The sequence below is a fragment of the Eucyclogobius newberryi genome, unplaced genomic scaffold, assembly GCF_026437365.1.
Source record: "Eucyclogobius newberryi isolate DKJ021-1_F unplaced genomic scaffold, fEucNew1.0.hap1 SCAF_19, whole genome shotgun sequence".
In the NCBI taxonomy this organism is placed as follows: Eukaryota; Metazoa; Chordata; class Actinopteri; order Gobiiformes; family Gobiidae; genus Eucyclogobius; species Eucyclogobius newberryi.
In genome coordinates, this window is record NW_027315823.1 from 5,233,913 (window position 1) to 5,261,881 (window position 27,969).

General features: G+C 46.7%; 1 protein-coding gene across 2 annotated transcripts in view; it reads left to right on the plus strand.

The window, feature by feature from the left end:
* The window catches only part of LOC140365209 (low-density lipoprotein receptor-related protein 1-like), a 234,181-nt gene that overhangs the window by 132,108 nt on the left and 74,104 nt on the right, over window positions 1-27,969 (plus strand). For both annotated transcript variants that reach the window (XM_072451496.1, XM_072451497.1), the window contains exons 23-41: window positions 671-916; window positions 2,133-2,330; window positions 4,953-5,157; window positions 7,280-7,444; window positions 8,812-9,056; window positions 9,318-9,449; window positions 9,954-10,181; window positions 11,108-11,282; window positions 13,983-14,077; window positions 14,159-14,308; window positions 15,487-15,627; window positions 16,086-16,211; window positions 17,699-17,830; window positions 18,576-18,710; window positions 19,521-19,650; window positions 20,801-20,927; window positions 21,195-21,346; window positions 21,741-21,865; window positions 24,039-24,413. In XM_072451496.1, coding sequence (XP_072307597.1) covers window positions 671-916; window positions 2,133-2,330; window positions 4,953-5,157; window positions 7,280-7,444; window positions 8,812-9,056; window positions 9,318-9,449; window positions 9,954-10,181; window positions 11,108-11,282; window positions 13,983-14,077; window positions 14,159-14,308; window positions 15,487-15,627; window positions 16,086-16,211; window positions 17,699-17,830; window positions 18,576-18,710; window positions 19,521-19,650; window positions 20,801-20,927; window positions 21,195-21,346; window positions 21,741-21,865; window positions 24,039-24,413 — 3,282 coding nt within the window. The remainder of the gene's footprint in view (window positions 1-670; window positions 917-2,132; window positions 2,331-4,952; window positions 5,158-7,279; window positions 7,445-8,811; window positions 9,057-9,317; window positions 9,450-9,953; window positions 10,182-11,107; window positions 11,283-13,982; window positions 14,078-14,158; window positions 14,309-15,486; window positions 15,628-16,085; window positions 16,212-17,698; window positions 17,831-18,575; window positions 18,711-19,520; window positions 19,651-20,800; window positions 20,928-21,194; window positions 21,347-21,740; window positions 21,866-24,038; window positions 24,414-27,969) is intronic.

The window sequence follows — 27,969 nt, forward strand, 5'->3', positions numbered from 1 at the left end:
GGAGACGACGACGGAGATAGCGCGCGTTAGCATGAGCGGAGAAACACGTGGAGACGACAACGGGGATAGCGCTCGTTAGCTTGAGTGGGGAAACGTGCCGGGCGACGACGGAGCTAGCGCGCGTTAGCATGAGCGGGGAAACGCGCGGGGACAATAGGCGCTAGGGACGACGGAGATAGCATGCGTCAGCATGAGCGGGGAAACACGTGGAGACGACAACGGGGATAGCGCTCGTTAGCGTGAGCGGGGAAACGTGCCGGGCGACGACGGAGCTAGCGCGCGTTAGCATGAGCGGGGAAACACGCGGGGACGACGACGGAGCTAGCACGCGTTAGCATGAGCGTTCTGAGGCCCAAGTTCACAGTTCTGAAGTTCAGAGCGATGGAAATGTCAGGACAGTCTGTAGCTAGTTGTCCAATATTTCTGAGCGACAGGTCAGTCCCTGAACACGTGACAGTGGTTTGGCTCCTGGCGTCAGAGTCTCTCCAACAGTTCGAATCTCCTGCGAATAATGAGCACTTTTACATCAGAATCACAATCACTATGTACACAGAATATACGGTTAAATTTACACTGTGTTATATGTTTTATTGCCTCACGATTCCACGGTAACGTACAATGATCGTAAATGGACCTCGTTTTGACCCCGGGCCGTGTCTCTCTTCCACAGACTTGTGCTCGCTGGACAACGGCGGCTGCAGCAACAACTGCACGGTGGCGCCGGGCGAGGGCGTGCTCTGCTCCTGCCCCCTGGGGATGGAGCTGGGCGTCGACAACAAGTCCTGCCAGATCCAGAGCTTCTGCGCCAAACACCTGAAGTGCAGTCAGCGCTGCGAGCAGGACAAGCTAACGGTCAAGTGCTCGTGCTATGAAGGCTGGGAGCTGGAGGCCGACAAGGAGAACTGCAAGAGCACGGGTCAGGGGGCGTTTCCCGCTATGTCTCCGGTCACGTGTCACTTCCTGTGTGTTTCTGAACGATGAATTTGACATAAACGGCGAGACAAAAAAAACAATTTACTTTTTAGAGGAAAGTCTGAGCAGAAAGGACTTAGTTTTGCTTCTGAAATCATCACATTTCTTTTAATTAAACAAAAAAAACGACTTAATTTAGTTATAATAAATAAATTATAAACTGAACTTAAAAAAACTGTATTTTTTAGTCTGCACGATTATAATGTGACCTAAATAATCTTGAAGTCCCTAGAGCTAAGTTTATTCTTCGTCCCCGTCTCGCCGCCGAACCCTCGACCGGGCGCTCTTTGAGCCACGCCCCCTTCCTGTTCGAAAGCACAAACAGAAACATGGCTCATAAAGTCTATGAATTATGACGAAGTGTCCATTTACCGTATTTTCCGGACTATAAAATGCACTTTTTTCATAGTTTTGGCCGGAGTGCGACTTATACTCCAGAGCGACTTATATGTGATATTATTCGTTATTTTCACACTGGCAACCGCAAGAGGGCGCTCTAGGATCTAAGCGACGCAGAAGAAGAATCTGCACTTCCTCTGGAGTTTGTGGAGTTGTTTAGAAGTGACACAGAGGAAGAAGACTTCAATGGATTTAGTGATTTGGGGTAAAACTGATGCTTTGGTAAACTTGTTAGCATGTTCTTTATGCTATAGTTATCTGAATAACTGTTCATATGTTACGTTAACATACCAGACACTTACCACAGTTCTGTCTGTGCCTCATGTAGCTGAAGGTGTTAGCGTTAGCATACGTCATGTAGCTGAAGGTGTTAGCGTTAGCATACCTACACCTATTCACCATGTTCTCTCATCTGTTAGAGAAAAAATCCCCAAAAATGCGACTTATACTCCAGTCCGACTTATATATGTTTTTTTTCTCTATTATGCGTGTTTTGGCTGGTGCGACTTATAGTATGGAAAATACGGTAAATCTCTTTTGTTTGAGCCAGACACAAGGACAAACGTGTAAGAAAAGATGCAGAACAAACACATAAAAACACAAATAAAATAAAAACAAAGGTAAATTACATCATGTTGACTTCCTCCTCCTCTAACTTTCCTTGTTTCCTCCTTTTCTGTCTTTTTCATCCAGTTTAAAACCCAAACGCTTCACTCAGACGTTCTTAAATGTTCCTGAACGTTCTCCTTTTTCCCCTTCAGACCCGTTCAAGCCGTTCATCATCTTCTCCAACCGTCACGAGATCCGCAGAATCGACCTGAACAAGGGCGAGTTCAGCGTCCTGGTGCCCGGCCTGAGGAACACCATCGCCCTGGATTTCCACCTCAGCGAGAGCGCCCTCTACTGGACCGACGTGGTGGAGGACAAGATCTACCGCGGGAAGCTGTCGGAGAACGGAGGTTTGAGCGCTCGGGGATTTTAAAAAACAGGGGCCGTAGAGCAACAGAATGGGACCGCGAACGGGACCGCGGGACGTAAAGTAAAAGTGATCAAATACGGGGAAAGTATTGCAGTAAAAGAGTACGCGAAGCGTCGCGGTGAGTCCTTACGTGGTTCATGTACATCTCTACGTTTAGTTTAGTTTAGTCTTTATCGATCGGGACCACGTGCAAAAGCGTTGAAAAATGTGTAGAAAATGACAGGAAGTGACATCACAGCAGGGACACTCATTCCAGTCAAAATTAATGCAGAATTTACACAAAGAAACAACTTTTTTGACTCTTTAAACATTAATTCAACAAAATAAAGTCTCCCTCATATATTTTTATTTGTCAAATAAAATGAATTGTGACATTAGATGAGTTTTGGCCCAGTGTTTGCTGGGTAATTTCCTATTGTGATGTCATCAATTACAAACAGGAAGTGAAATTTTAAACTTTAAAAAAATGCTATTCTGGGATAAATTGTTTATACATTTTAGCCAAATTCAAAATATATTTATCTTTACTGCGTTTTTAGTTCAATGAGTTGTCTGACCTGTAGGGGGCGCTTTAAGGCCTTTTTGTAAACCTATATACTGTATGTAAGTATTTATTTAATAGGGAAATGCACATTAATGCACATCTGTATCACAGCTCTGTTTGTGCTTCGTTTGTTTGTTTGTTTGTTTTTCCGTTCGCTCTTCGGAGAATTCCCTGAACCGTTTGTTTGTTTGTTTGTTTGTGCTTTATTTGTTTGTTTGTTTGTTTGTTTTCCTCAACTCGTTTGTTTGTTTTCCTCGACTCGTTTGTTTGTTTTTCTGTTGGCTCTTCAGAGAATTCCCCTACTCGTTTGTTTGTTTGTTTGTTTGTTTGTTTTTCCAGTTCTGTTTGTTTGTTTGTTTGTTTTTCCAGCTCTGTTTGTTTGTTTGTTTTTCCGTTCGCTCTTCGGAGAATTCCCCGAACCGTTTGTTTGTTTGTGCTTTGTTTATGTGTTTGTTTGTTTTCCTCGACTCGTTTGTTTGTCTTCCCCGACTCGTTTGTTTGTTGTTGACGTTTCTGGCGCTCCTCATTTGCATATTGAGATGACTTCTTCAGCTGTGAATACAAATGGCCTTATTGCATTTAAACAAGTGCTAAACAGTGAACTGGAGCAGAAATCCAATTTGTGTTACAGTGAGTGTGTGAACGCTGTTGCCGGCGGCGACGACTCAGCCGTTCAGAGCTTTTGTTTGGATTAATCAGAAAGCGCTGCGGGCAAAGTTTATTTTACGAAGCAGAAACCTGAAATATTTGCTCGAGTTTCTGCCGCAGCTTTAAACAAAGACCGATATGAGGAAATGTGTTTTCACAAGAGAACTTTGTTTTACATTTTGCTCATTATTAACTGCAATATTGATATGAACAACTTAAAGGGCGTGTGACAGGTTATTACGATTGTCTAATTTAGACTTTATCTAGTGTATTTGTACCTGTTGTAAATATAAATTATAGTTTTACACCAATCGAGCAGGTATTTGTGGAGAAAACGTGGAAAAATCTGCAGAAAATGACAGGAAGTGACATCACACCAGGGACACTCATTCCAGACAAAGTTTATGCAGAATTTACACAAAGAAACAACTTTTTTGACTCTAAAAATGTATTCAACAAAATAAAGTTGCTCTCTTATATTGTATTTGTCAAATTTAAAAAAGTGACATTAGATGAGTTTTGGCCAGTGTTTGCTGGGTAATTACCTATTGTGATGTCATCAAGTACAAACACGAAGTGAAATTCTAAACCTAAAAAAATGCTATTCTGGTCAAAATATTCTCCAATATCAACTGTAATGATCTTTTAACCTGTGCTTGACCGAGGCTCACGTGTCCAGAGAGATACTACTCCCTATCCCTGCCCACTTCCTGTACTCATTTGTGATTTGTTGAAAAAGCAAGACCCAGAGTGACACATAACTGCTTTTCAAAAATAAAGACACATATGTGACATAAATCTGTTGCTCGTTTTGGTGCGGTGTCACTATTGAGGTTGAATGGACGATTTTTTTGGCACAAATCTGAGTCTTATTTCCTCGTGGCGTGGACGGCCGATTAGTCCTGCCCTGTATCAATCATAAAACGCACCTACCGCTCACCTGCAGCCGCGCACGGTTCGTCCCCACGTTTACGCGTGTCTAAGCGCATTGATCTATCATAATATAGTTCCCTCAGTGTACGGGACAAAATGAAGACAGAGAAAGACAGTTCAAGTTGACTCAGAAGAAGACTGAAATCTACGGGAGACGAGAGATGTGATGTGATCCGTCGCGCTAATAAACAAACGCACGTGTGTGTTGTATCGGTCGCACGGAGGAGTGGCATGTGCACTTCCACCTGCGTTCTCAAATCGCCGAAAAATCGTCCATTGCGCCTTTAAGGGGTGGGGCTTATCAGTTCTGCAGTGTTGAACAGGAAGTAGGAAGTCAATGGACCTGTTTCTTTTACTTTGAAATCAACATGACGGTTTGCAACGAGCAGAATGTGAAACGACGATCTAGTGAATACCAAGCGCCTGAGAAGATCTGACTCGTAACATCCCCGTCTTCTCCTCCCCCCCTCTCCGCAGCTCTGACCAGTTTCGACGTGGTCATCCAGTACGGTCTGGCCACGCCCGAGGGCCTGGCGGTGGACTGGATCGCGGGCAACATTTACTGGGTGGAGAGCAACCTGGACCAGATCGAGGTGGCCAAGCTGGACGGGACCATGAGGACCACGCTGCTGGCCGGAGAGGTGGAGCACCCGAGGGCCATCGCGCTGGACCCACGGGACGGGTGAGGGCGCCCTCTGAACACTCCCATGCCACCTTAGATCCCGAGCCTGTTTGCGTTGTAGGTGTTTTATCTCCTCCTCCGGCGATTGGGTTTGTCGTTCAGAAAGAAGAAAAGATTTTGACCGGACAACTACACGTGTGCAGCGCTCCCGACCACCGCGCCACCAGCACGCGCATGTGACTTTTCATGTTACGTTTGTTATCTATAAAAAGAGACAACTTTAGACGCGAGCGGTCTGTTCCAAAAGCGAGAAGACGTTGGATAAAGTTGGTATTTTCTCTGTAGCACACGTGTAGTAAGTGCTCCCTCTGGTGGCGATGAGGCGCGCTGCGTTCCGTTTGCTGGGTCAGGTTTATTGCCATGGTCAGTGAACGATGAACATGAATAAAAGCGAGATGTATCAGATCAAATAAGGCACGTATTAAAAGAATAAATTAAATGTACGGATGAAATAAAAACAGATATTTGTGTTTAAATTCACAGATGTAGTGCAGAAAGTGAACAGTGCAGTGTTATCTTATCTTATAAGATAAGATAAGATAAGATAAGATATTCCTTTATTGTCCCACATGGGGAAATTTCATTGGTGCAACGCAGGTAGATACAGAGGTAGATACAGAAGAACAGATCACTTATAGGAAGTCTGAAAAACACTTTCAGTAGAAGATCTCCTATAAATAAATAAAAACTCCCAATGACAAATAAATAAATAAATACCATTGCATGTGATCACGACAGTAATTGCACATGAATATGTGTCACGACAGCACATGAATTGCACATGAATTTCACAGTAGTTGCACATACGACAGAATTGCACATCAGTATTAGGTTAGGTCAGTATTGCGACGGGATAACGTGACGATCTCCGGGTAAGACGACTGTTCTCCGCAGTTTCATGAGTTCCTCCTTTGTGGAAACACGGTACTGGGGCGGGGCCGGAGCCGGGGGGCGGGGCCGGAGCCAAGACACATCGCCACGACACGACGAAAACACTCAATCCAGCCGAATAAAGTCAAAACAAGTTAATTTAAAGCGATTCCAGTGCGTGTCCCGATCGTTCGTGAAGTTCCTCTTTCATATAAACGTGTATATAAACGTGTACCGACGACACGCCGTACTTTAGCGCGGCCGGAGGGCGCGGGGGGGGCTGGTGGGCTCGCTCGGAGCTAGCTCACGTCACAACAACACAACGAACGCAACGAAAAACGCTCAAATCCAGCCGAAAAAAGTCAAAAACAGTTGAATTAAAAAACTATTCCAGCGCGTGTCCCTATCGTACAGTAAAATAGAAAAAATATACTAACTATATTTACAAAATATAGGAGATAAAGCACAATAAGTGTGAGAAAGAAGAGAGAGCGTTTACACCGGGCTGCCAGCTGTACCAGCGCCTTATGACGTAGTGGTTTAAATCAGTGTGTTTATTGTTTATTGCATCGAGTGCGAAGAACATATGTTAGCGTTGTGCCGCGTGGCTAGCTGCTGCGTCGTTAGCTGCTGCATTGAGACGTCGGAAGTTGTCAGATACATCAGAATCATCGCTCGTTTATATAAGAATAAACAGAAATAACAAATTTTCTCCGAAAGCCACAAATATCTAGTACCGTATTTTCCGGACTACAAGTCGCACCAGCCAAAAAATGCATAATAGAGAGAAAAAAACATATGATGCACTGGAGTATGAAATGCGGTTGCCTGTGTAAAAATAACAAATAATATCAGTAAATAAGTATGTAAGTATAAATATAGTATAATATAAGTATAAGTCGTATCCTGGCCAAAACTATGAAAAAAGGTGCCACTTATAGTCCGGAAAATGCGGTACGCTATATAAAACTCTGTACTTTAGATCTTGACAAATCTAATCCGAAACGTACATGATTCGTGTGTCTTTAGCTGTTCACGTTTGCATTTTCGGTTTAAAGTACAAACTCTGAACAGAATCGTACAATTAAAACATAAATATAAACCTCGTTGTAATTTGCGACGTCTGAAATATTTGCATTGAGCTACTTTTACGCCCATCGATAAAACACGGAGCGGATCGCAGTGTTCCAGGTTCCAACCCTCAGCTACTTCTATGTACGACAAGTATACGCTGTACTTTTGTGCCGCACAGGATCCTGTTCTGGACGGACTGGGACGCGAGCATGCCCAGGATCGAGGCGGCGTCCATGAGCGGTCAGGGCCGGAAGACCATCCACAAGGAGACGGGCAACGGCGGCTGGCCCAACGGACTGACCGTGGACTACCTGGAGCGCCGCATACTCTGGATCGACGCCAGGTCAGACCCCGACACGCCTCACATTTCCACAAACGCGGCAGCGAGTCCGTGATTTGATCTGATTTTGGAATATTTGTGTTGATTTTAGAAGGATTTTTAATATGACAGAGAGGATTCCAGATGTTCTATTTAAAGGACGCCAAATAGACTTTTTTAATTTTAGCTTTTAATCATGTTCTGACATTGTTCCTTTGTCAAAAAGGATTTGCTTAATTCACGTTAGTTTGATGCACCCTGTTCAGTAAGTCCTGCCACGCTGAGCCTCAGGAAAAAGCACAGTTTCAAATTTCTTAGTTCTGTGACGTCAGAGGTCGAGCTACGAGAGATTCTGTGCGTTTTTAAGTCCGTAAATGATCATTATTTTCAGTTTTTAAACATGAAGTGGTGTGGTAAAGATGTTGTTAAAAAACTGGATCAAAGTTTTTAAAAATAAAGTTTTTCAGGAGCCTGTTTGAAGGCCTATAACAATACAGATAATGCATGATTTGTGTCCTTTGAAATCATATTTATATTGAATATTCATGTTGATTTTAGGTTTTTTTCAAGATGCTTTATTTTTATTACAAGGTAAAATAAAGACAAAAATGAATATCTTACTATATAATTACATGATCTCGATGACAATATTTATTTATTCATTTATTTGAATGAAATTTTCAGACAATAGTGTTACACTGCACCAGGAGCTCAAATGTTTCTGTAAATGTCTTGTCTGAGGTTCAAGTTTCGCACTGAACCGTGAATGAAACATAAAATTAACCACAAGAATTTTAAAAATCTCTTGACCTTTCCGTCTCTTTTTGAGGTAATTTTTAATGGTTTTAATTATAGTGGAAATTATAATTTTGCATTCCTTCAAAACAGTAATTATGCTTTTTTTTTTAAATATACCTCTACCACCGCTTAAACAAATATACCCAGAAAATAACTAACTAAATCTTTTGAAACTACTGACATCGATAAACCATCCGAAACCATCAGGAAACCATCAGAAACCCATCAGAAAACCATTAGAAACCATCAGAAACCATCAGAAAACTATCAGAAACCCATCAGAAACCATCAGAAAACTATCAGAAACCCATCAGAAAACCATTAGAAACCATCAGAAACCATCAGAAAACTATCAGAAACCCATCAGAAACCATCAGAAAACTATCAGAAACCCATCAGAAAACCATTAGAAACCAAACCATTAGAAACCATCAGTAACCATCAGAAACCATCAAAAACCACCAGAAACCATTAGAAACCAAACCATTAGAAACCATTAGAAACCATCAGAAACCATCAGAGACCACCAGAAACCATGAGAAACAGCGAGAACAAACATATTTTTTGATGGAAACGTTTCTCCTCTTCCGCAGATCGGACGCCATTTACTCGGCGAAGTACGACGGCTCGGGCCTGATCGAGGTGCTGCGGGGCCACGAGTACCTGTCGCACCCGTTCGCCGTCACCATGTACGGCGGCGAGGTCTACTGGACCGACTGGAGGACCAACACGCTGGCCAAAGCAAACAAGTGGACGGGCAGCAACGTGACAGTGGTGCAGCGGACCAACACGCAACCGTTTGACCTGCAGGTCTACCACCCGTCCAGGCAGCCGCAAGGTAACGACACACGCTCTACACAGTCTTACACACGCTTACACACGCTTACACGCGCTTACGAACGCTTACATACGCTTACACGCGCTTACGAACGCTTACATACGCTTACACGCGCTTACGAACGCTTACATACGCTTACACGCGCTTACGAACGCTTACATACGCTTCCACACGCTTACACGCGCTTACGAACGCTTACATACGCTTAAACACGCTTACACACGCTTACACACGCTTACGGTCTCATTTCCCCCCGCTCAGCTCCCAATCCGTGCGCTGCCAAAGACGGGAAGGATCCGTGTTCTCACCTCTGCCTCATCAACTACAACCAGACGTTCTCGTGCTCGTGCCCTCACCTGATGAAGCTGGGGCCCGACAATCGCACGTGCTACGGTAAAACGCACACACAAACACACAAACAAACAAACAAACAAACAAACAAACAAACGCACAAACACGTGAGGCGACAGAGAGGTTTTCTGCTGGTGCTTATCTCTCTTCTGAGTTCATCTGACTTTTTTCTTCGGAGTTCATCTCAGATTAGACCTTTTCCTCGCTCAGGTCTTCACCGCGGTTTGACCCTGAGTTCGGAGGTTAAACCCGTGATTACTCCGCCGTTTTTGACATGGTAATATCCATATTTGGGGCGAATCGCTCGAGGGCGTTAGACGTGTTGTTGACACTCAAAAGTCTTTTTTAACAAACCGATTTATGTGATAGCATTAGCCTCCAAACGAGTAAGTCAGTACATGCTAGAAGAAAATCAGTGTCTCCAAAACACACGACGACCTTCCACACCTTTCTTTGAATCGTACACACATTAAACGATTAAACGTGTGCCCTCTTAACACCATAAATTAATCGCTTTTCTCCGTTTTTTTTTCGCGTTTTTGACAGAATCCCGTCAGTTCCTGTTGTACGCGCGACAGATCGAGATCCGCGGCGTGGACATCGACAACCCGTACTACAACTACATCATCTCCTTCACGGTGCCGGACATCGACAACGTGACGGTGGTGGACTACGACGCTCAGGAGCACAGGATCTACTGGTCGGACGTCAGGACCCAGACCATCAAGAGGGCCTTCATCAACGGCACCGGGGTGGAGACCGTGGTGTCCGCCGGTACGTCCAGAGAACCCTTCTACGTCCAGAGAACCCTTCTACATCCTGATTTTTAGAGGGATCGAACACACAAAAAGCTTTATTTCAACACCGTTTTGAAGACAGAACTACACAAAATAGGACTAAACTGCTATTTTAGATGTTTGCGGCAAAACTAAGAGAGTTTATAATAAATTAAAACAACATAATTTGGGGGAAATTATCAAAATTGGCTCTTCATATCGACCCAAAACCATTGGCAGAATTTATGGGACATTTATGGGTTTCTCTGGATTCTAAAACAGTAAAAAAAACTTACCTGGTGATGTTCAGTAGGTATTTCAATGGGATTGTTAGCGCTTATGCTGATTTTAATGGGAGAGTTAGCGCTAATGCTGAAATGGGAGAGTTAGCACTAATGCTGATTTCAATGGGAGGGTTAGCGCTAATGCTGATTTCAATGGGAGAGTTAACGCTAATGCTGATTTCAATGGGAGGGTTAGCGCTAATGCTGATTTCAATGGGAGAGTTAACGCTAATGCTGATTTCAATGGGAGAGTTAACGCTAATGCTGATTTCAATGGGAGGGTTAGCGCTAATGCTGATTTCAATGGGAGGGTTAGCGCTAATGCTGATTTCAATGGGAGAGTTAGCGCTAATGCTGATTTCAATGGGAGAGTTTCGATGTTCAGTAGGTACAGGGCAGTGGGCGGGGATAGGGGGTAGGTGCAAATGGTATTTTTCAGCGCACTCACGCCTTAAACGCATGACCAGGGAACGCCAATGGACTTTTAGAGCTTTTGTATGTTCTTTTAGCGATGTATAACAAGAGCTTTGTTTCATTCATTATCTTACGCACAAACTTAGCTTAGCACCACGCTTCATTTGATTATTTATTGTGATGTTCCTGTTGAATATTTAATGATGATCTTTTATCGTTCCTCCAGACCTGCCGAACGCTCACGGTCTGGCTGTGGACTGGGTCTCCAGAAACCTGTTCTGGACGAGCTACGACGCCAACAAGAAGCAGATCAACGTGGCGCGACTGGACGGCTCCTTCAAGAACGCCGTGATCCAGGGCCTGGACAAACCGCACTGCCTGGTCCTGCACCCCATCCTGGGGTACGTGGCCTCCACCGACAGCTGTCAATCAACGTCTTTTGCTATCTAACAGGGCTTCCTTGCACACATTTCTGGCATAGATTTATTTGAACTGTTTTTGTTTTTTGTTTTTTTCAATTTTTTCAATTTAATAATACACAAAATGGAAATGCTATTAAAAATAATGAAAAATAATAATAGTGGCACAATAACACAGCACCAGCCAAATGCTTCTCACCTGGCGGATTATTATACGAAAACAACTTGCACTCACAGCTGACGGCACCCGACTTGAAGTACTCAGATTGTACCGTATTTTCCGGACTATAAGTCGCACCAGCCAAAAAATGCATAATAGAGAAGATAAAAACATATATAAGTCGCACTGGAGTATGAAATGCGGTTGCAAGTGTGAAAATAACAAATAATATCACATATAAGTCGCTCCGGAGTATAAGTATATAAATATAAATATATAATTAGTATATATAAGTATATGTCGCACTCCGGCCAAAACTATGAAAAAAGGTGTGACTTATAGTCCGGAAAATACAGTACATTTCCAACATGCCCGTCACATCTCGCCCAAAGTTTAATTTTTTTTAACTGGATTACATTTTTTTACTGTATTCAAACACGGAGAGTTTGTTCAAACACACACTGCGAGTACCGTATTTTCTGGACTATAAGTCGCACCTTTTTTTATAGTTTTGACCTGGGTGCCACATATACTTAAATTTATACTTATATACTTATACTCTGGTGCGACTTACATGTGATATTATTTGTTATTTTCACACTTGCAACCGCATTTCATACTCCAGTGCGACTTATATATGTTTTTTCTTATCTACTATGCATTTTTTGGCTGGTGCGACTTATTCTCCGGAAAATACAGTACAATCTGAGTACTTCAAGTCGGGTGCCGTCAGCTGTGAGTGCAAGTTGTTTTCGTATAATAATCCGCCAGGTGAGAAGCATGTGCAGTAAGTGATAAACAAGAGGGGGCCCAGTACTACGCCTTGTGGTACGCCTCGGGGAGAATGAGAGGGTGAGAGTCATTTTTACGGCAATTCATCTGCTGTCGGTTGGAAAAGATATGAGTGAGAGTGCAGTACCGGTCAGTGCGATATGCTCCGGTCAAAGAGGATGTAGCGGGGGGAGTCTGAGTCTGCCGCTCTGAGTAGGTCGACGGTGATTTGATGGCGATGGCGAGTGCCGTTTCTGTGCTATTACGGGGCTCTTGATCCTGATTGGAATGGTTCACGGAGCGCTGCAGCTGACCAGTCCACGCTCTTCAGTATCCAGACCCTGTTTCTTAAGAACAATTTATGTTTCGCTCGCTGGCTACCGTAAAAAAAAGAAAGAATAGTCAGTTTGCAGTACCGTATTTGTTGTTGCGCGGTCTATAATTTGCCGTTTTAAAATATAGACCTGCAGCTATATAGTTAGGTTTAAGGAGGTTCTTTGTCCGATCACTCTAAAATGATCCACTCTAACATCTCACTTTACAGAAGCGTAAATAAAGACGGAAATCAGACACTTCAACTGACACATTTTCCCTTTCTTTCTTTTTTTGGTTCCTTTTCATTATAAATTTCGCTTCTAATTTTCAATAGCTTCTTTGTGTCATTTTCCCTCTTCCTTCAAAGCCCTTTCAAGGAATGTATGTCCGCTCATTGTTAACATGAGCTTAAATGAGAAGCAGATGTCTGGTCCAAACATTGGCTTCCCTCCCAGAATGCACTGGGGCAAACACAGCTGGGGGAGGGGCCATGTTCTGTGTGTTTCTGCACTGTATTTATAGCCAGAGTAAGAGAAAGTTACACAGATAAATTAGATTAACCCCGTTGGCATCTCACCTGCTTGTCTCCATGGAGATAGAGCAGTCTAATGCAGCGCTGTGGAACATTCTCGACAGAGCAGTAACACCTTCTTGAGAGGATACAGTGGCGGACTCACGAGAAAAACTACGCATTGTAACTCAAAAGGTGCTGATTTTTACATGTTAAAAATGTGAAAAACGGTTTGAAGCACTTTCTCACCGCATTCTTAACATCTTAATGATTCACCGTGACGTGTTTAGCATCGCTTTTCACAACTTCCAGGGGCCAGAGCGGCGTTTGGGACATCACGCCACTGCTAACAATGACTAGCATCCCAACGCTGCAGCAGCATTACTTCCTGCTTCGCGCAGATAAACCTGCATTTATAATCAGAGGCAGACAGCACACGGCGGCTTCATTTTGTCTTTACGAGCTGCTTTTGGGCGAGACAAATTGGACTTTATACATTCGTTTGCACATCTGGGAACTTGTACAGTAGCAACCGAGTCCGCCATTTTGAAAGGGGCAAAACCACACGTCTACTACATACGATATCCAGGATCTATGAGGCCAAAATGCCAAAAACCTGCGTTCTGTAAGGACATTGCTCTTTTGTCAGACCAAGGAATGATAGCTTTGTCGTGCACCTTAGTTTGCCGTTATCGTCTAAAGAATCAAAGTATTCGTAGCTCATTATGCCGTAGAAAAGGATGCAGTCTTGGTGGTTGCTAGTATATTGCCTGCCCCTTTCAAAATGGCCGCTATGGGCAAGTCCCGGATGTATGACGTCACCGCGAACGCATGTATTACACGAAAATCACAAAGTTGGTTCTCCAAAGCTACGCCAGATGCTAATCGCTAATGTAAAAGTCTGACGAATACTTCACATTCTCAGTAAACTGTACTGGACAGACGGCAACAACATCAGCATGGCCAACACGGACGGGAGCAACCAGAGCATCCTCTTCACCAACCAGAAGGGCCCAGTGGGTACGTGTCACGCCTTTTAAACGCCCTCCTTACAGCGCCCCCTGTCAACCGGGCTCCTCACTGCGTCGCGTCCGATTGCAGGTCTGGCCATCGACTTCGACACCGAGCGGCTGTACTGGATAAGCTCCGGGAACAGCACCATCAACCGCTGCGGACTGGACGGCACCGGGCTGGAGGTGCTGGACGCCGCGAAGGGCAAGCTCGTCAAGGCGACCGCGCTGGCCATTATGGGTAAGACATGAATGCTATCTCGGAGCTGATTGGACGAGAGAGAGAACGCCAACTCGGGTGAAATCGAAACGGCGCAAAGCAGATGGAGACGGAGAATTACAGAGGAGAATTATTTGTCACCGAACGTTGACTCGATGTCGTGATAAAGCCATGTGTTTCCGCTGACGTCAACGTTACATGTCGAGCCCTCGTTAGCTTAGCAAAACACAGCTAGCAAAGCACGTTAGCGACCGCCGTTTCCCGTTTATCGTGCGGTGGAGCTGCACAATTTGAGAAAAATAGTGAGTTGCGATTTTTCCGATTTATGTTTTAATAATAATGATTGACAAAAAGACTGAAATATGAACTGACAAACTAATAAAAAAAAGCACTTGTGTTTCAGAATGTTTTTACAGAGCTAAACTACAGCGTTAGTAGTTTTTATGCAGAATAAAACAAGACATTTTGTTGTTATTTTTGTCCATTTGTTCGATTCAAATTGTGTTTTTGATTATTTCTCGCCAAAATATGATATTTCCAGGTCATAATGCGTCTAACATTAGCATTAGCATTAGCATGACATAAAGAGAGGTTCAAACGCGGCGTAGAGGCTTTGCAGAGAAGTCAAAGAAATGAGGCAAAACTGTTCCTGTGCACGCTAGCTTTAGCCACGCCCCTTTGCGACTCGCTCGCTCAGATCGACCTCAGGAGTAAAAAAAGTATAATTCAGGTACGATTTAGAATTGATTTGTCAAGAAAACATTGTTATGCTTGAGCAACGTCAGGAAAATGCTCCGGAAAATTACCCAGAAAACACTGGGCCAAAACTCATCTAATATCATCATTTTTCATCATTTTAATTAATTAATAAGAATATGTGAGAGCGACTTTATTTTGTTGAATTAATGTTTAGAGAGTCAAAAAAGTTGTGTAAATTCTGCATAAACTTTGACTGGAATGAGTGTCCCTGGTGTGATGTCACTTCCTGCATGAGTGTCCCTTGTGTGATGTCACTTCCTGTCATTTTCTACTGATTTCTCAACGTTTTCTCCACAAATACCTGCTCGATTGGTGTAAAACTATCATTTATTTGTACGACAGGTATAAACGCCAAATAAAGTCAAAATTAGAACGTCGTAAAAACCTGTCACGGGCCCTTTAACCTTAACGAGACAGCGTTCGTTTGTGGTCGTTTCCAGGGGAGAAGCTGTGGTGGGCGGACCAGGGGGCGGACCAGATCGGGACGTGCGACAAAAAGGACGGAGGGAACTGGAAAGTCCTGAGGAACGGCACGACTCCCATGATGCACATGAAGATCTACAACGAGACCGTTCAAAAAGGTGCGGCGCTCACGGATACTCTGGAAGTCATCGGGGTTTTTAAAGAATGCTAAATAATACTACTACTATACTATTCTGTGATAACATTTTCATAATTCTTAGCAACAATTTAAATACATGAAATTTAGCTTCTTACAGGTCTTCCGACCTGTAGGGGGCACTTTAAACTTCTATTGACTCAACGGAATTTCCTTTTGTCTGAATTGAAATGATGTGTCCTGGAAATAGACTTGTTGGCATTAAAATGTTCTCCCCATTTTGACACGTGTACAGAAAACAGTAACGCTGGAGTAAATCAGTTAAGCGTAACACGGGCCCTTTAACGGCTTTCTCCGTTTCATTCTTGTTTGACAGAGTTTATCCGACATTTGTATAACGTTTGTATAACATCTGTTGACCTCGTCTTTGATTTCATCCCTGTGTTTTGCTCTTGTTTTGTGTTTTGTCTGTGTTTCTAGGCAGTAATCTGTGCAGCATTAACAACGGCGACTGCTCCCAACTGTGCCTGCCCACGTCGCCCACCTCCAGAGCCTGTATGTGCACGGCCGGGTACAGCCTGCGCCGCGGCCAGCAGTCCTGCGAGGGTAAGGTCGTGCGAGGGTAAGGGCCCGATAAGGAAGGGTCCTGCGAGGGTAAGGTCCTTCGAGGGTGCGAGGGTAAGGTCCTGCGAGGGTAAGGGCCCGCGAGGGTAGGATCCTGCGAGGGTAAGGTCCTGCGAGGTTAAGGGCCCGAGAGGGTAAGGGCCCACGAGGGTAGGGCCCGAGAGGGTAGGGTCCTGGGAGGGTAAGGGCCCGCGAGGGTAGGGTCCTGCGAGGGTAAGGGCCCGAGAGGGTAGGGTCCTGCGAGGGTAAGGTCCTGCAAGGGTAGGGCCCTGCGATGGCAAGGTCCCTCGAGGGTGCAAGGGTAAGGTTCTGCGAGGGTAAGGGCCCGAGAAGATAGGGTCCTGCAAGGGTAAGGTCCTTCGAGGGGGCGAGGGTAAGGTCCTTCGAGGGTAAGGGCCGGCGAGGGTAGGGTCCTGCGAGGGTAAGGTCTTGCGTGGGTAAGGGCCCGGGAGGGTAAGGGCCCGAGAGGGTAGGGTCCTGCGAGGGTAAGGTCCTGCGAGGGTAAGGGCCCGAGAGGGTAAGGGCCCGAGAGGGAAAGGGCCCGAGAGGGTAGGGTCCTGCGAGGGTAAGGTCCTGCGAGGGTAAGGGCCCGAGAGGGAAAGAGCCCGAGAGGGAAAGGGCCCGAGAGGGTAAGGGCTCGCGAGGGTAGGGTCCTGTGAGGGTAAGGGCCCGAGAGGGTAGGGTCCTGCGAGGGTGAGGTCCTGCGAGGGTACGGGCCCGAGAGGGTAAGGGCCCGCGAGGGTAAGGTCCTGCGAGGGTAAGTTCCTGCGAGGGCGAAGGTAAGAGCCCGAGAGGGTAAGGCCATGCGAGGGTAAGGTCCTGCGAGGGTAAGGTCCTGCAAGGGTAATGTTCTGCGAGGGTAAGGTCCTATGAGGGTAAGGTCCTGCGAGGGTAAGGTCCTGCGAGGGCGAAGGCATGAGTCCGAGAGGGTAAGGTCCTGCAAGGGTAAGGCCATGCGAGGGTAAGGTCCTGCGAGGGTAAGGTCCTGCGAGGGTAAGGTCCTGCAAGGGTAAGGTCCTGCGACGGTAAGGCCTTGAGGTTAAGGTCCTGCAAAGGTAAGGTCCTGCAAGGGTAAGGTCCTGCAAGGGTAAGGTCCTGCGAGGGTAAGGTCCTGCGAGAGCGAAGGTAAGAGCCCGAGAGGGTAAGGTCCTGCAAGGGTAAGAGCCCGAGAGGGTAAGGTCCTGCGCGGGAAATGTCCTGCGAGGTTAAGGTCCTGCAAGGGTAAGGTCCTGCGAGGGAAGACGGCGGCCATCTTGGTTAGCTGACCCCTCCCCCAAAACCCTCCCATTAAAGCAAAAGTTTCATATCTTTGAGTTTATATTTTTGATCAGTGAAAGTAAAATAAACTGTATCTAGACGTGGTTTGATTGGACTGTAGATATTATTGAGTATTTCTCTGTATGAATATGCCTCAGTTATGGCATGTTCTGGTCGTACCCGGTGAGTCTGAGTTGCTCCTGCTTCTTTAGGCGTGGGCTCGTTCCTGCTTTACTCGGTCCACGAGGGGATCCGGGGCATCCCGCTGGACCCGGCAGACAAGTCCGACGCCCTGGTGCCAGTGTCGGGCACCTCTCTGGCTGTGGGCATCGACTTCCACGCGGGTAAAGCAGCGCGTCACCGTTTCACCAGATGCCAAGGCCTCTTTGGCCACTAAACACCACCAGACACTACCAAACACCACCAAACACCACCAAACGCCACCAAACACCACTAAAACACCACCAAACGCCACCAAACACCACTAAAACACCACCAAACGCCACCAAACACCACCAAAACACCTCCAAACACCACCAAACACCACCAAACACCACCAAACACTACCAAACACCACCAAAACACCTCCAAACACCTCCAAACACCACCAAACACCACCAAACACCACCAAACACTACCAAACACTACCAAACACTACCAAAACACCACCAGACACCACCAAATACCACCAAACACCACCAAACACCACCAAACACCACCAAACACTACCAAACACTACCAAACACTACCAAACACCACCAAACACCACCAAACACCACCAAACACCACCAAACACCACCAAAAACTACCAAACACTACCAAACACCACCAAACACCACCAAACACCACCAAAACACCACAAGTACACCACCAATACATCACAAACACCACCATCATTTGATTAAACTATTACCACAGATTTGAATGTCGTGGCCCTGATCGGGAGACAGCATCACGTGCTAATTCTGAAATGTCTCAATCAGAACACTGATTCACATAAATTACCGGTTTAAATGTACAAAAAGAGACGTGCAAATATGACATTGTGTTTTAGTCAAACGTAAAGCTCGATCTTCTTCCGTTCCTCAGACAACGACACCATCTACTGGGTGGACATGGGCCTGAGCACCATCAGCCGGGCTAAACGGGACCAGACCTGGAGAGAGGACGTGGTGACCAATGGCATCGGGCGCGTGGAGGGCATCGCCGTGGACTGGATCGCAGGTCAGCGGCGCCGCCCGAGGGCTCCTCAAACAGAGAGACGTTTGGAATACATTATATACCAAACACGTGTTGAAATGCACTGAAGGCTTCTAGAATATGTACGAATCAAGTGTGTTATTGTTGGAAAGCAGAAATAGTTCTGATTTAATAATGCCACTGTATTTTTTTGTATTTTTAAAATGAAGACAGTTGTATTATTGATTCAAAATGTGGGAAAAAAAGAAAAAACTATTTCCAATTTTCCTCTATATTACACTTTATTTGTAAATATTCTCTGATCTAGAAGCCTTTTTTTTTTTTCCATGTTTCAACCTTTATTTTGTTGATAATGTGTTTCAAAAGCGTGCAATTGTTTACATTCCTTGTCATACAAGAAGAAGAACTTAAACTTGACAAGAAGAATTTAGACATAAATATCTTGAATGTATTTAATTTAATGGAAAAAATAACCTCAGGTCTCAGAAATAGACAAATTTAAACTATGGAAAAATGGGACAATTATTATTTTTCATTTTTTATTTTCTATTTTCTATTTTTACTCCTTTCCAGGTAATTTTTTGTGTTTTCTATGTTTTTTTCCTTGTTTTTTGTTTCTCTCTCTGTTGTTGTTGTTGTTGTTGTTGTTGTTGTTGCTCTGTTTTTGTTTGTTCTATGTTCTAATGAAAAATAAAATAGCAGTATCAGAGTGGTATCGAGCATTGAGCTCATGCCTTGGCGTCGAAACACAGCCCGAGTTTCAGTATTTATTAGTTTTGTTTACGCTGATAGTTCCTATGACAACGTATCGCGCTCTGTGTTTCTCGTCCACAGGAAACATCTACTGGACGGACCAGGGCTTCGACGTGATCGAGGTGGCTCGACTGAACGGCTCCTTCCGATACGTGGTGATCTCGCAGGGCCTGGACAAGCCGCGCGCCATCACCGTGCACCCGGCCAAAGGGCAAGTCCACACTAAAGAAGATTTAGTCCACACAAACGCAGGAGGATTTGAAACATGAGCTGCTCTGCTCAGAGTTCTGAACTCTAGCCATAACACATTTTATAAGATTCAGTGAAAAGACAGGGACATTTTTCTCTTTGAAACGACATTCACTGTCCAAAACAAACAAATAAATAATTTGCAGGTTTCTTTTTTTAATTTAATTCAACTCAATTTATTTCCAATGCTTTCAAACAGCGTGCTGAAAGAATTACTGAGAGAGTTATCACTCACGTTCACGTGGATATTGAAATCTCCAGCTATCACTACTTTTTTTTACTCACCTTCCGTGTGTGTGTGCGTGCGTGTGCGTCTGTGTGTGCGTGTTTGCGTGTGCTTGTGTGTGTGTGTGTGTGTGTGTCTGTGTGTGTGTGTTTGCGTGTGCGCTTGTGTGTGTGTGCGTGTGTGTATGTGTGTGTGTGTGTGTGTGCGTCTGTGTGTGTCTGTGTGTGTGCTTGTGTGTGTGTGTGTGTGTGTGTGCGTGTGTGTGTGTGTGTGCTTGTGCGTCTGTGTGTGTGTGTGTGTGTGCGTGTGTGCGTGTGTGTGCTTGTGCGTCTGTGTGTGTGTGTGCTTGTGTGTGTGTGTGCGTCTGTATGTGTGTTTGTGTGTGTGCGTGCGTGTGCGTCTGTGTGTGCGTGTGCTTGTGTGTGTGTGTGTGTGTGTGTGTGTTTGTGTGTGTGTGTTTGCGTGTGTGTCTGTGTGTGTGTGTGTCTGTGTGTGTGTGTTTGCGTGTGTGTCTGTGTGTGTGTGTTTGCGTGTGCGCTTGTGTGTGTGTGCGTGTGTGTGCGTGTGTGTGTGTGTGTGTGTGCGTCTGTGTGTGTCTGTGTGTGTGTGTGTGCGTGTGTGCGTGTGCTTGTGCGTCTGTGTGTGTGTGTGCTTGTGTGTGTGTGTGTGTGTGTGTGCGTCTGTATGTGTGTTTGTGTGTGTGTGTGTGTGTGTGTGTGTGCTTGTGTGTGTGTGTGTGTGTGCTTGTGTGTGTGTGTGTGCGTCTGTGTGTGTGTGTGCTTGTGCGTGTGCGTCTGTGTGTGTGTGTGTGTGCGTGTGCGTCTGTGTGTGTGTGTGTGTGTGTGTGTCTGTGTGCGTGTGTGTGTGTGTGTGTGTGCCGCTGCAGGTACCTGTTCTGGACGGAGTGGGGGCAGTACCCTCGGATCGAGCGCTCTCGTCTGGACGGATCACAGCGAGCCGTCCTGGTGAACTCCAGTATCAGCTGGCCCAACGGCATCTCCATCGACTACGAGGTACAGGATTTACCCGTCACCTGCAAAAACTGAGAGAAACAGTCAGATTGAAAGAAAAATAAGAATAATTTTGAAGCCAATCAAAAAAAAATATACTTTTGGCTGATCGTGCTGATGTTCGGTCACATTCTGTTCCCTAAAGCGTGCTCTTCGTGCTGATGTTCGGTCACATTCTGTTCCCTAAAGCGTGCTCTTCGTGCTGATGTTCGGTCACATTCTGTTCCCTAAAGCGTGCTCTTCGTGCTGATGTTTAGTCACATTTCGCAGGACAGCCTGTTGTACTGGTGCGACGCTCGGACGGATAAGATCGAGCGCATTAACCTGGAGACGGGCGAGAACCGGGAGGTGGTCCTGGCCAACAACAACATGGACATGTTCTCTGTGTCTGTGTTTGAGGGCTTCATCTACTGGAGCGACAGGTCAGACACCACAGAACAAAAGTACATAAGTATAAAGTATTTCACTCACTGCACACGTGACACCCGGACGTTCTCATTTCATGTACATTTCATGGCAAAGAGCAAAAGACACCAAAAGAGACATACAGCACATACTTTGAAGAGCTTTTGATCATGTTATAATTGCTTTTTGAGTACTAGTTTACGCTTTTTGAGTTATTGATGAATGGTGGAATGTAGAAAAGAGTTGTTCAAGTGTAGAAAAAGGTGTATTCAAGTGTGGCGAAAAGTGTGTTTAGGTGTAGAGAAAATAAAAGTACTTTCTTTGAGCACATTTCTCAATTTTTGAATGTTTTGACGTTCAGCTGAACAAACACCAGCGACAGAAACATGTTTTTTTTGTGCCGTGGAGCAGGACTCACGCTAACGGCTCCATCAAGCGCGGGAGCAAAGACAACGCCACGGACTCTGTGTCTCTGAGGACGGGCATCGGCGTCCAGCTCAAGGACATCAAGGTCTTCAACAAGGCCCGGCAGCAGGGTAAGTGCAGGGGGCGCTCTCGCACTCGCACATGGGGGGCCCTCTCGCACACGGGGGCCCTCTCGCACACATGGGGCGCTCTCGCACACGGGGGGCCCTCTCGCACACATGGGGCGCTCTCGCACACGGGGGGCCCTCTCGCACACATGGGGCGCTCTCGCACACGGGGGCAGGCGCTCTCGCACACAAGGGGCGCTCTCGCACACGGGGGTGCTCTCGCACACGGGGGGCCCTCTCGCACACAAGGGGCGCTCTCACACACAAGGGGCGCTCTCGCACAGGGGGCAGGCGCTCTCGCACACGGGGGGCGCTCTCGCACACGGGGGGCGCTCTCGCACACGAGGGCGCTCTCACACACGGGGGGCGCTCTCGCACATGGCGCCCTCTCGCACACGGGGGGCACTCTCGCACACGAGGGCGCTCTCGCACACGACGCCCTCTCGCACACGGGGGGCACTCTCGCACACGGGGGGCGCTCTCGCACACGACGCCCTCTCGCACACGGGGGGCACTCTCGCACACGAGGGCGCTCTCGCACACGGGGGGCGCTCTCGCACACGACGCCCTCTCGCACACGGGGGGCACTCTCGCACACGGGGGCGGGCGCTCTGGCACACAGGGGCGGGCGCTCTCACACACGGGGGGCCCTCTCGCACACGGGGGCGGGCGCTCTCGCACACGGGGGCGGACGCTCTCACACACGAGGGCACAGCATCAGTCGAGTCAGTCCAAGTGCGACGTCGACGCTCGTGAAGGTTCTGGATGTTAATGGCAGAAGAAGGTTTATTTATCGTCTGCACCAGAGTCTGAAGGTCTGCTTCCATTTTAGGGTCTTCTTTAGTCGAGACGGGGCTAATAAAACCCTGTTTACTGGTCTCAATCTGGGTTAGCAAGAGTTTAGACCTGGTTTGGTCTCGGTCTTAGTCCTTGTTTAATTCTGCTTTAGACCTGTTATGGTTCTGGGTTGGTCCTGGTTGAGTTCCTAGTTTAACCCTGGTTCAGCTCTTGATGGGTAATTCTGCAAAGCATTTTGTGTGTTATTTCTCTCACAAAAATCCAATCCATCAGTAGTTATTGTATTGTATGAACTACATTTATTTACGATGACGAGAAGGTGGATGTGTCCTTCTTTAGATCAAGGAATGACCTGGGAAGAGCCCACAATAACAATCTGACCAGTACTTTATGGTCAGATTGTGTTCAAACGAAGCTTAGAATGAAGTCTAACTTGAGTAAACGGCTTCAGACGGAGCCGTTTTGATGATGCGTGACTGGGTTAGTTTCAGAGGAGTGTGTACTTTAACCTTACATAATGAGGAGTAATGATTAGAGTTTGACCAAGATGTTGAGAATCCAGAGAAGCTGATGCTCCCTCGTCGCACTAAATTGTTTAAGCGCATTCTTCAGGCAGCAGGTCGGCCAAAACTGGATATCGGCCTCTGCTGGAGACTCGAGGCCGACAGCCGATACTCTACAGTGCAAATACTGGCCCAATATTTCAGCCAACCGATAAATATGTCAATCTCGATTATCGATTTTGATGCCACACCACACTTTACACAACAGACACTCTGCACAAAATACTTTCTTTTACTGAACATTCTGGTCTTTGAAAACACTCAAAATCATTCTAAAACTGTTCATGAAAGGTCACATTTTGTCCTGTTAATGTGATATTTTTGTATTTTTGTATATTGATACTTGTTCAAATGAGTATCTAGTTCCAATACCAGTTTTAGTATCGATTAGTATCTGATTCTCGATACTTTTGACAACCCTAATCTCCAGTAGAACCGTTAGTCTCCCCCTCCCAATATCATCACAATGAATTGATTAGCGCAAGGTGAAAGTTGTGCATATGTACATTAAAATCTCCCATTACTATCACCAACTTTGAACCTGCCCCTCTTTCGCCCGCAGGAACAAACGTGTGCACGGTCACATTTGGTCCTATTAATGTGATATTTTTGTATTTTTGTATATTGATACTTGTTCAAATGAGTATCTAGCTCCAATACAAGTTTTAGTATCGATTAGCATTTGATTTTCGATACTTTTGACAACCCTATTCTCCAGTAGTATTGATTAGCGTGAGGTGAACGTTGTGCATATGGACATTTAAATCCCCCGTTATTATCACCACTTTTGAACCCGCCCCCGTTTTCGCCCGCAGGAACAAACGTGTGCAAGGTCAACAACGGCGGGTGTCACCAGCTGTGCCTGTACCGGGGCAATGGCGCCCGGACCTGCGCCTGCGCCCACGGCATGCTGGCGGAGGACGGCCAGAGCTGCAGCGACTACGACGGCTACCTGCTGTACTCGGAGCGCACCATCCTCAAGAGCGTCCACCTGTCCGACGAGAACAACCTCAACGCGCCCATCAAGCCCTTCGAGGACCCCGACCACATGAAGAACGTCATCGCGCTCACGTTCGACTACCGCGGCGGCGGCGGGAAGGGCGCCAACCGCATCTTCTTCAGCGACATCCACTTCGGGAACATACAGCAGATCAGCGACGACGGGTCGGACCGCAAGACGGTGGTGGAGAGTGAGTGCCGTTTGCGTTCGTGCGTTCGTGTGTTCCTGTGTTTGAGCCTGTTTGAGTGTGTTTGAGCGTGTTTGAGCGTGTGTTTGAGCGTGTGTGAGCGTGTTTGAGCGTGTTTGAGCGTGTATTTGAGCGTGTGTTAGAGCGTGTTTGAGCGTGTTTGAGCGTGTGTTTGAGCGTGTGTTTGAGTGTGTTTGAGCGTGTGTTTGAGCGTGTGTTTGAGTGTGTTTGAGCATGTGTTTGAGCGTGTGTTAGAGCGTGTGTTTGAGCGTGTTTGAGCGTGTGTTTGAGCGTGTGTTTGAGCGTGTGTTTGAGCGTGTGTGAGCGTGTGTTTGAGCGTGTGTTTGAGCGTGTGTGAGCGTGTTTAAGCGTGTGTTTGAGCGTGTTTGAGCGTGTGTTTGAGCGTGTGTGAGCGTGTGTGAGCGTGTATTAGAGCGTGTTCGAGCGTGTTTGAGCGTGTGTTTGAGCGTGTGTTTGAGCGTGTGTTTGAGCGTGTGTTTGAGCGTGTTTGAGCGTGTGTTTGAGCGTGTGTTTGAGCGTGTGTTTGAGCGTGTGTGAGCGTGTTTGAGCGTGTGTTTGAGCGTGTGTGAGCGTGTTTGAGCGTGTTTGAGCGTGTGTTTGAGCGTGTGTTTGAGCGTGTGTTTGAGCGTGTTTGAGCGTGTGTTTGAGCGTGTGTTTGAGCGTGTGTTTGAGCGTGTGTTTGAGCGTGTGTGTGAGCGTGTTTGAGCGTGTGTTTGAGCGTGTGTGAGCGTGTTTGAGCGTGTTTGAGCGTGTGTTTGAGCGTGTGTTTGAGCGTGTTTGAGCGTGTGTTAGAGCGTGTTTGAGCGTGTTTGAGCGTGTTTGAGCGTGTGTTTGAGCGTGTGTTTGAGCGTGTTTGAGCGTGTGTTTGAGCGTGTTCGAGCGTGTGTTTGAGCGTGTGTTTGAGCGTGTGTTTGAGCGTGTGTTTGAGCGTGTTTGAGCGTGTGTTAGAGCGTGTTTGAGCGTGTTTGAGCGTGTGTTTGAGCGTGTGTTTGAGCGTGTGTGAGCGTGTGTTTGAGCGTGTGTTTGAGCGTGTGTGAGCGTGTTTAAGCGTGTGTTTGAGCGTGTGTTTGAGCGTGTTTGAGCGTGTGTTTGAGCGTGTGTGAGCGTGTTTAAGCGTGTGTTTGAGCGTGTGTTTGAGCGTGTTTGAGCGTGTGTTAGAGCGTGTTTGAGCGTGTGTGAGCGTGTGTGAGCGTGTATTAGAGCGTGTTCGAGCGTGTTTGAGCGTGTGTTTGAGCGTGTGTTTGAGCGTGTGTTTGAGCGTGTGTTTGAGCGTGTGTTTGAGCGTGTTTGAGCGTGTGTTTGAGCGTGTTTGAGCGTGTGTTTGAGCGTGTTTGAGCGTGTGTTTGAGCGTGTGTTTGAGCGTGTGTGAGCGTGTTTGAGCGTGTGTTTGAGCGTGTGTGAGCGTGTTTGAGCGTGTTTGAGCGTGTGTTTGAGCGTGTGTTTGAGCGTGTGTTTGAGCGTGTGTTTGAGCGTGTGTTTGAGCGTGTTTGAGCGGGTTTGAGCGTGTGTTTGAGCGTGTGTGAGCGTGTTTGAGCGTGTTTGAGCGTGTTTGAGCGTGTTTGAGCGTGTGTTAGAGCGTGTTTGAGCGTGTTTGAGCGTGTTTGAGCGTGTGTTTGAGCGTGTGTTTGAGCGTGTTTGAGCGTGTGTTAGAGCGTGTTTGAGCGTGTTTGAGCGTGTTTGAGCGTGTGTTTGAGCGTGTGTTTGAGCGTGTTTGAGCGTGTGTTTGAGCGTGTTCGAGCGTGTGTTTGAGCGTGTGTTTGAGCGTGTGTTTGAGCGTGTGTTTGAGCGTGTTTGAGCATGTGTTTGAGCGTGTGTTAGAGCGTGTTTGAGCGTGTTTGAGCGTGTGTTTGAGCGTGTGTTTGAGCGTGTGTGAGCGTGTGTTTGAGCGTGTGTTTGAGCGTGTGTGAGCGTGTTTAAGCGTGTGTTTGAGCGTGTGTTTGAGCGTGTTTGAGCGTGTGTTAGAGCGTGTTTGAGCGTGTGTGAGCGTGTGTGAGCGTGTATTAGAGCGTGTTCGAGCGTGTTTGAGCGTGTGTTTGAGCGTGTGTTTGAGCGTGTGTTTGAGCGTGTGTTTGAGCGTGTGTTTGAGCGTGTTTGAGCGTGTGTTTGAGCGTGTTTGAGCGTGTGTTTGAGCGTGTTTGAGCGTGTGTTTGAGCGTGTGTTTGAGCGTGTGTGAGCGTGTTTGAGCGTGTGTTTGAGCGTGTGTGAGCGTGTTTGAGCGTGTTTGAGCGTGTGTTTGAGCGTGTGTGAGCGTGTTTGAGCGTGTTTGAGCGTGTGTTTGAGCGTGTGTTTGAGCGTGTGTTTGAGCGTGTGTTTGAGCGTGTGTTTGAGCGTGTGTTTGAGCGTGTGTGAGCGTGTTTGAGCGTGTGTTTGAGCGTGTGTGAGCGTGTTCGAGCGTGTTTGAGCGTGTGTTTGAGCGTGTGTTTGAGCGTGTTTGAGCGTGTGTTAGAGCGTGTTTGAGCGTGTTTGAGCGTGTTTGAGCGTGTGTTTGAGCGTGTGTTTGAGCGTGTTTGAGCGTGTGTTAGAGCGTGTTCGAGCGTGTTTGAGCGTGTGTGTGAGCGTGTGTGTGAGCGTGTGTTTGAGCGTGTTTGAGCGTGTGTTTGAGCGTGTTTGAGCGTGAGTGAGCGTGTTTGAGCGTGTTTGAGCGTGTGTTTGAGCGTGTGTTTGAGCTTGTTTGAGCCTGTTTGAGCCTGTTTGAGCGTGTGTTTGAGCGTGTGTTTGAGCGTGTTCGAGCGTGTGTTTGAGCGTGTGTTTGAGCGTGTTTGAGCGTGTGTTTGAGCGTGTTTGAGCGTGTTTGAGCGTGTGTGTGAGCGTGTTTGAGCGTGTGTTTGAGCGTGTTTGAGCGTGTGTTTGAGCGTGTTTGAGCGTGTGTTTGAGCGTGTTTGAGCGTGTGTGTGAGCGTGTTTGAGCGTGTGTTTGAGCGTGTGTTTGAGCGTGTGTTTGAGCGTGTTTGAGCGTGTTTGAGCGTGTGTTTGAGCGTGTTTGAGTGTGTGTTTGAGCGTGTGTTTGAGCGTGTTTGAGCGTGTGTTTGAGCGTGTTTGAGTGTGTGTTTGAGCGTGTGTTTGAGCGTGTGTGAGCGTGTTTGAGCGTGTGTTTGAGCGTGTGTGAGCGTGTTTGAGCGTGTTTGAGCGTGTGTTTGAGCGTGTGTGAGCGTGTTTGAGCGTGTTTGAGCGTGTGTTTGAGCGTGTGTTTGAGCGTGTGTTTGAGCGTGTGTTTGAGCGTGTGTTTGAGCGTGTGTTTGAGCGTGTGTGAGCGTGTTTGAGCGTGTGTTTGAGCGTGTGTTTGAGCGTGTGTGAGCGTGTTCGAGCGTGTTTGAGCGTGTGTTTGAGCGTGTGTTTGAGCGTGTTTGAGCGTGTGTTAGAGCGTGTTTGAGCGTGTTTGAGCGTGTTTGAGCGTGTGTTTGAGCGTGTGTTTGAGCGTGTTTGAGCGTGTGTTAGAGCGTGTTCGAGCGTGTTTGAGCGTGTGTGTGAGCGTGTGTGTGAGCGTGTGTTTGAGCGTGTTTGAGCGTGTGTTTGAGCGTGTTTGAGCGTGAGTGAGCGTG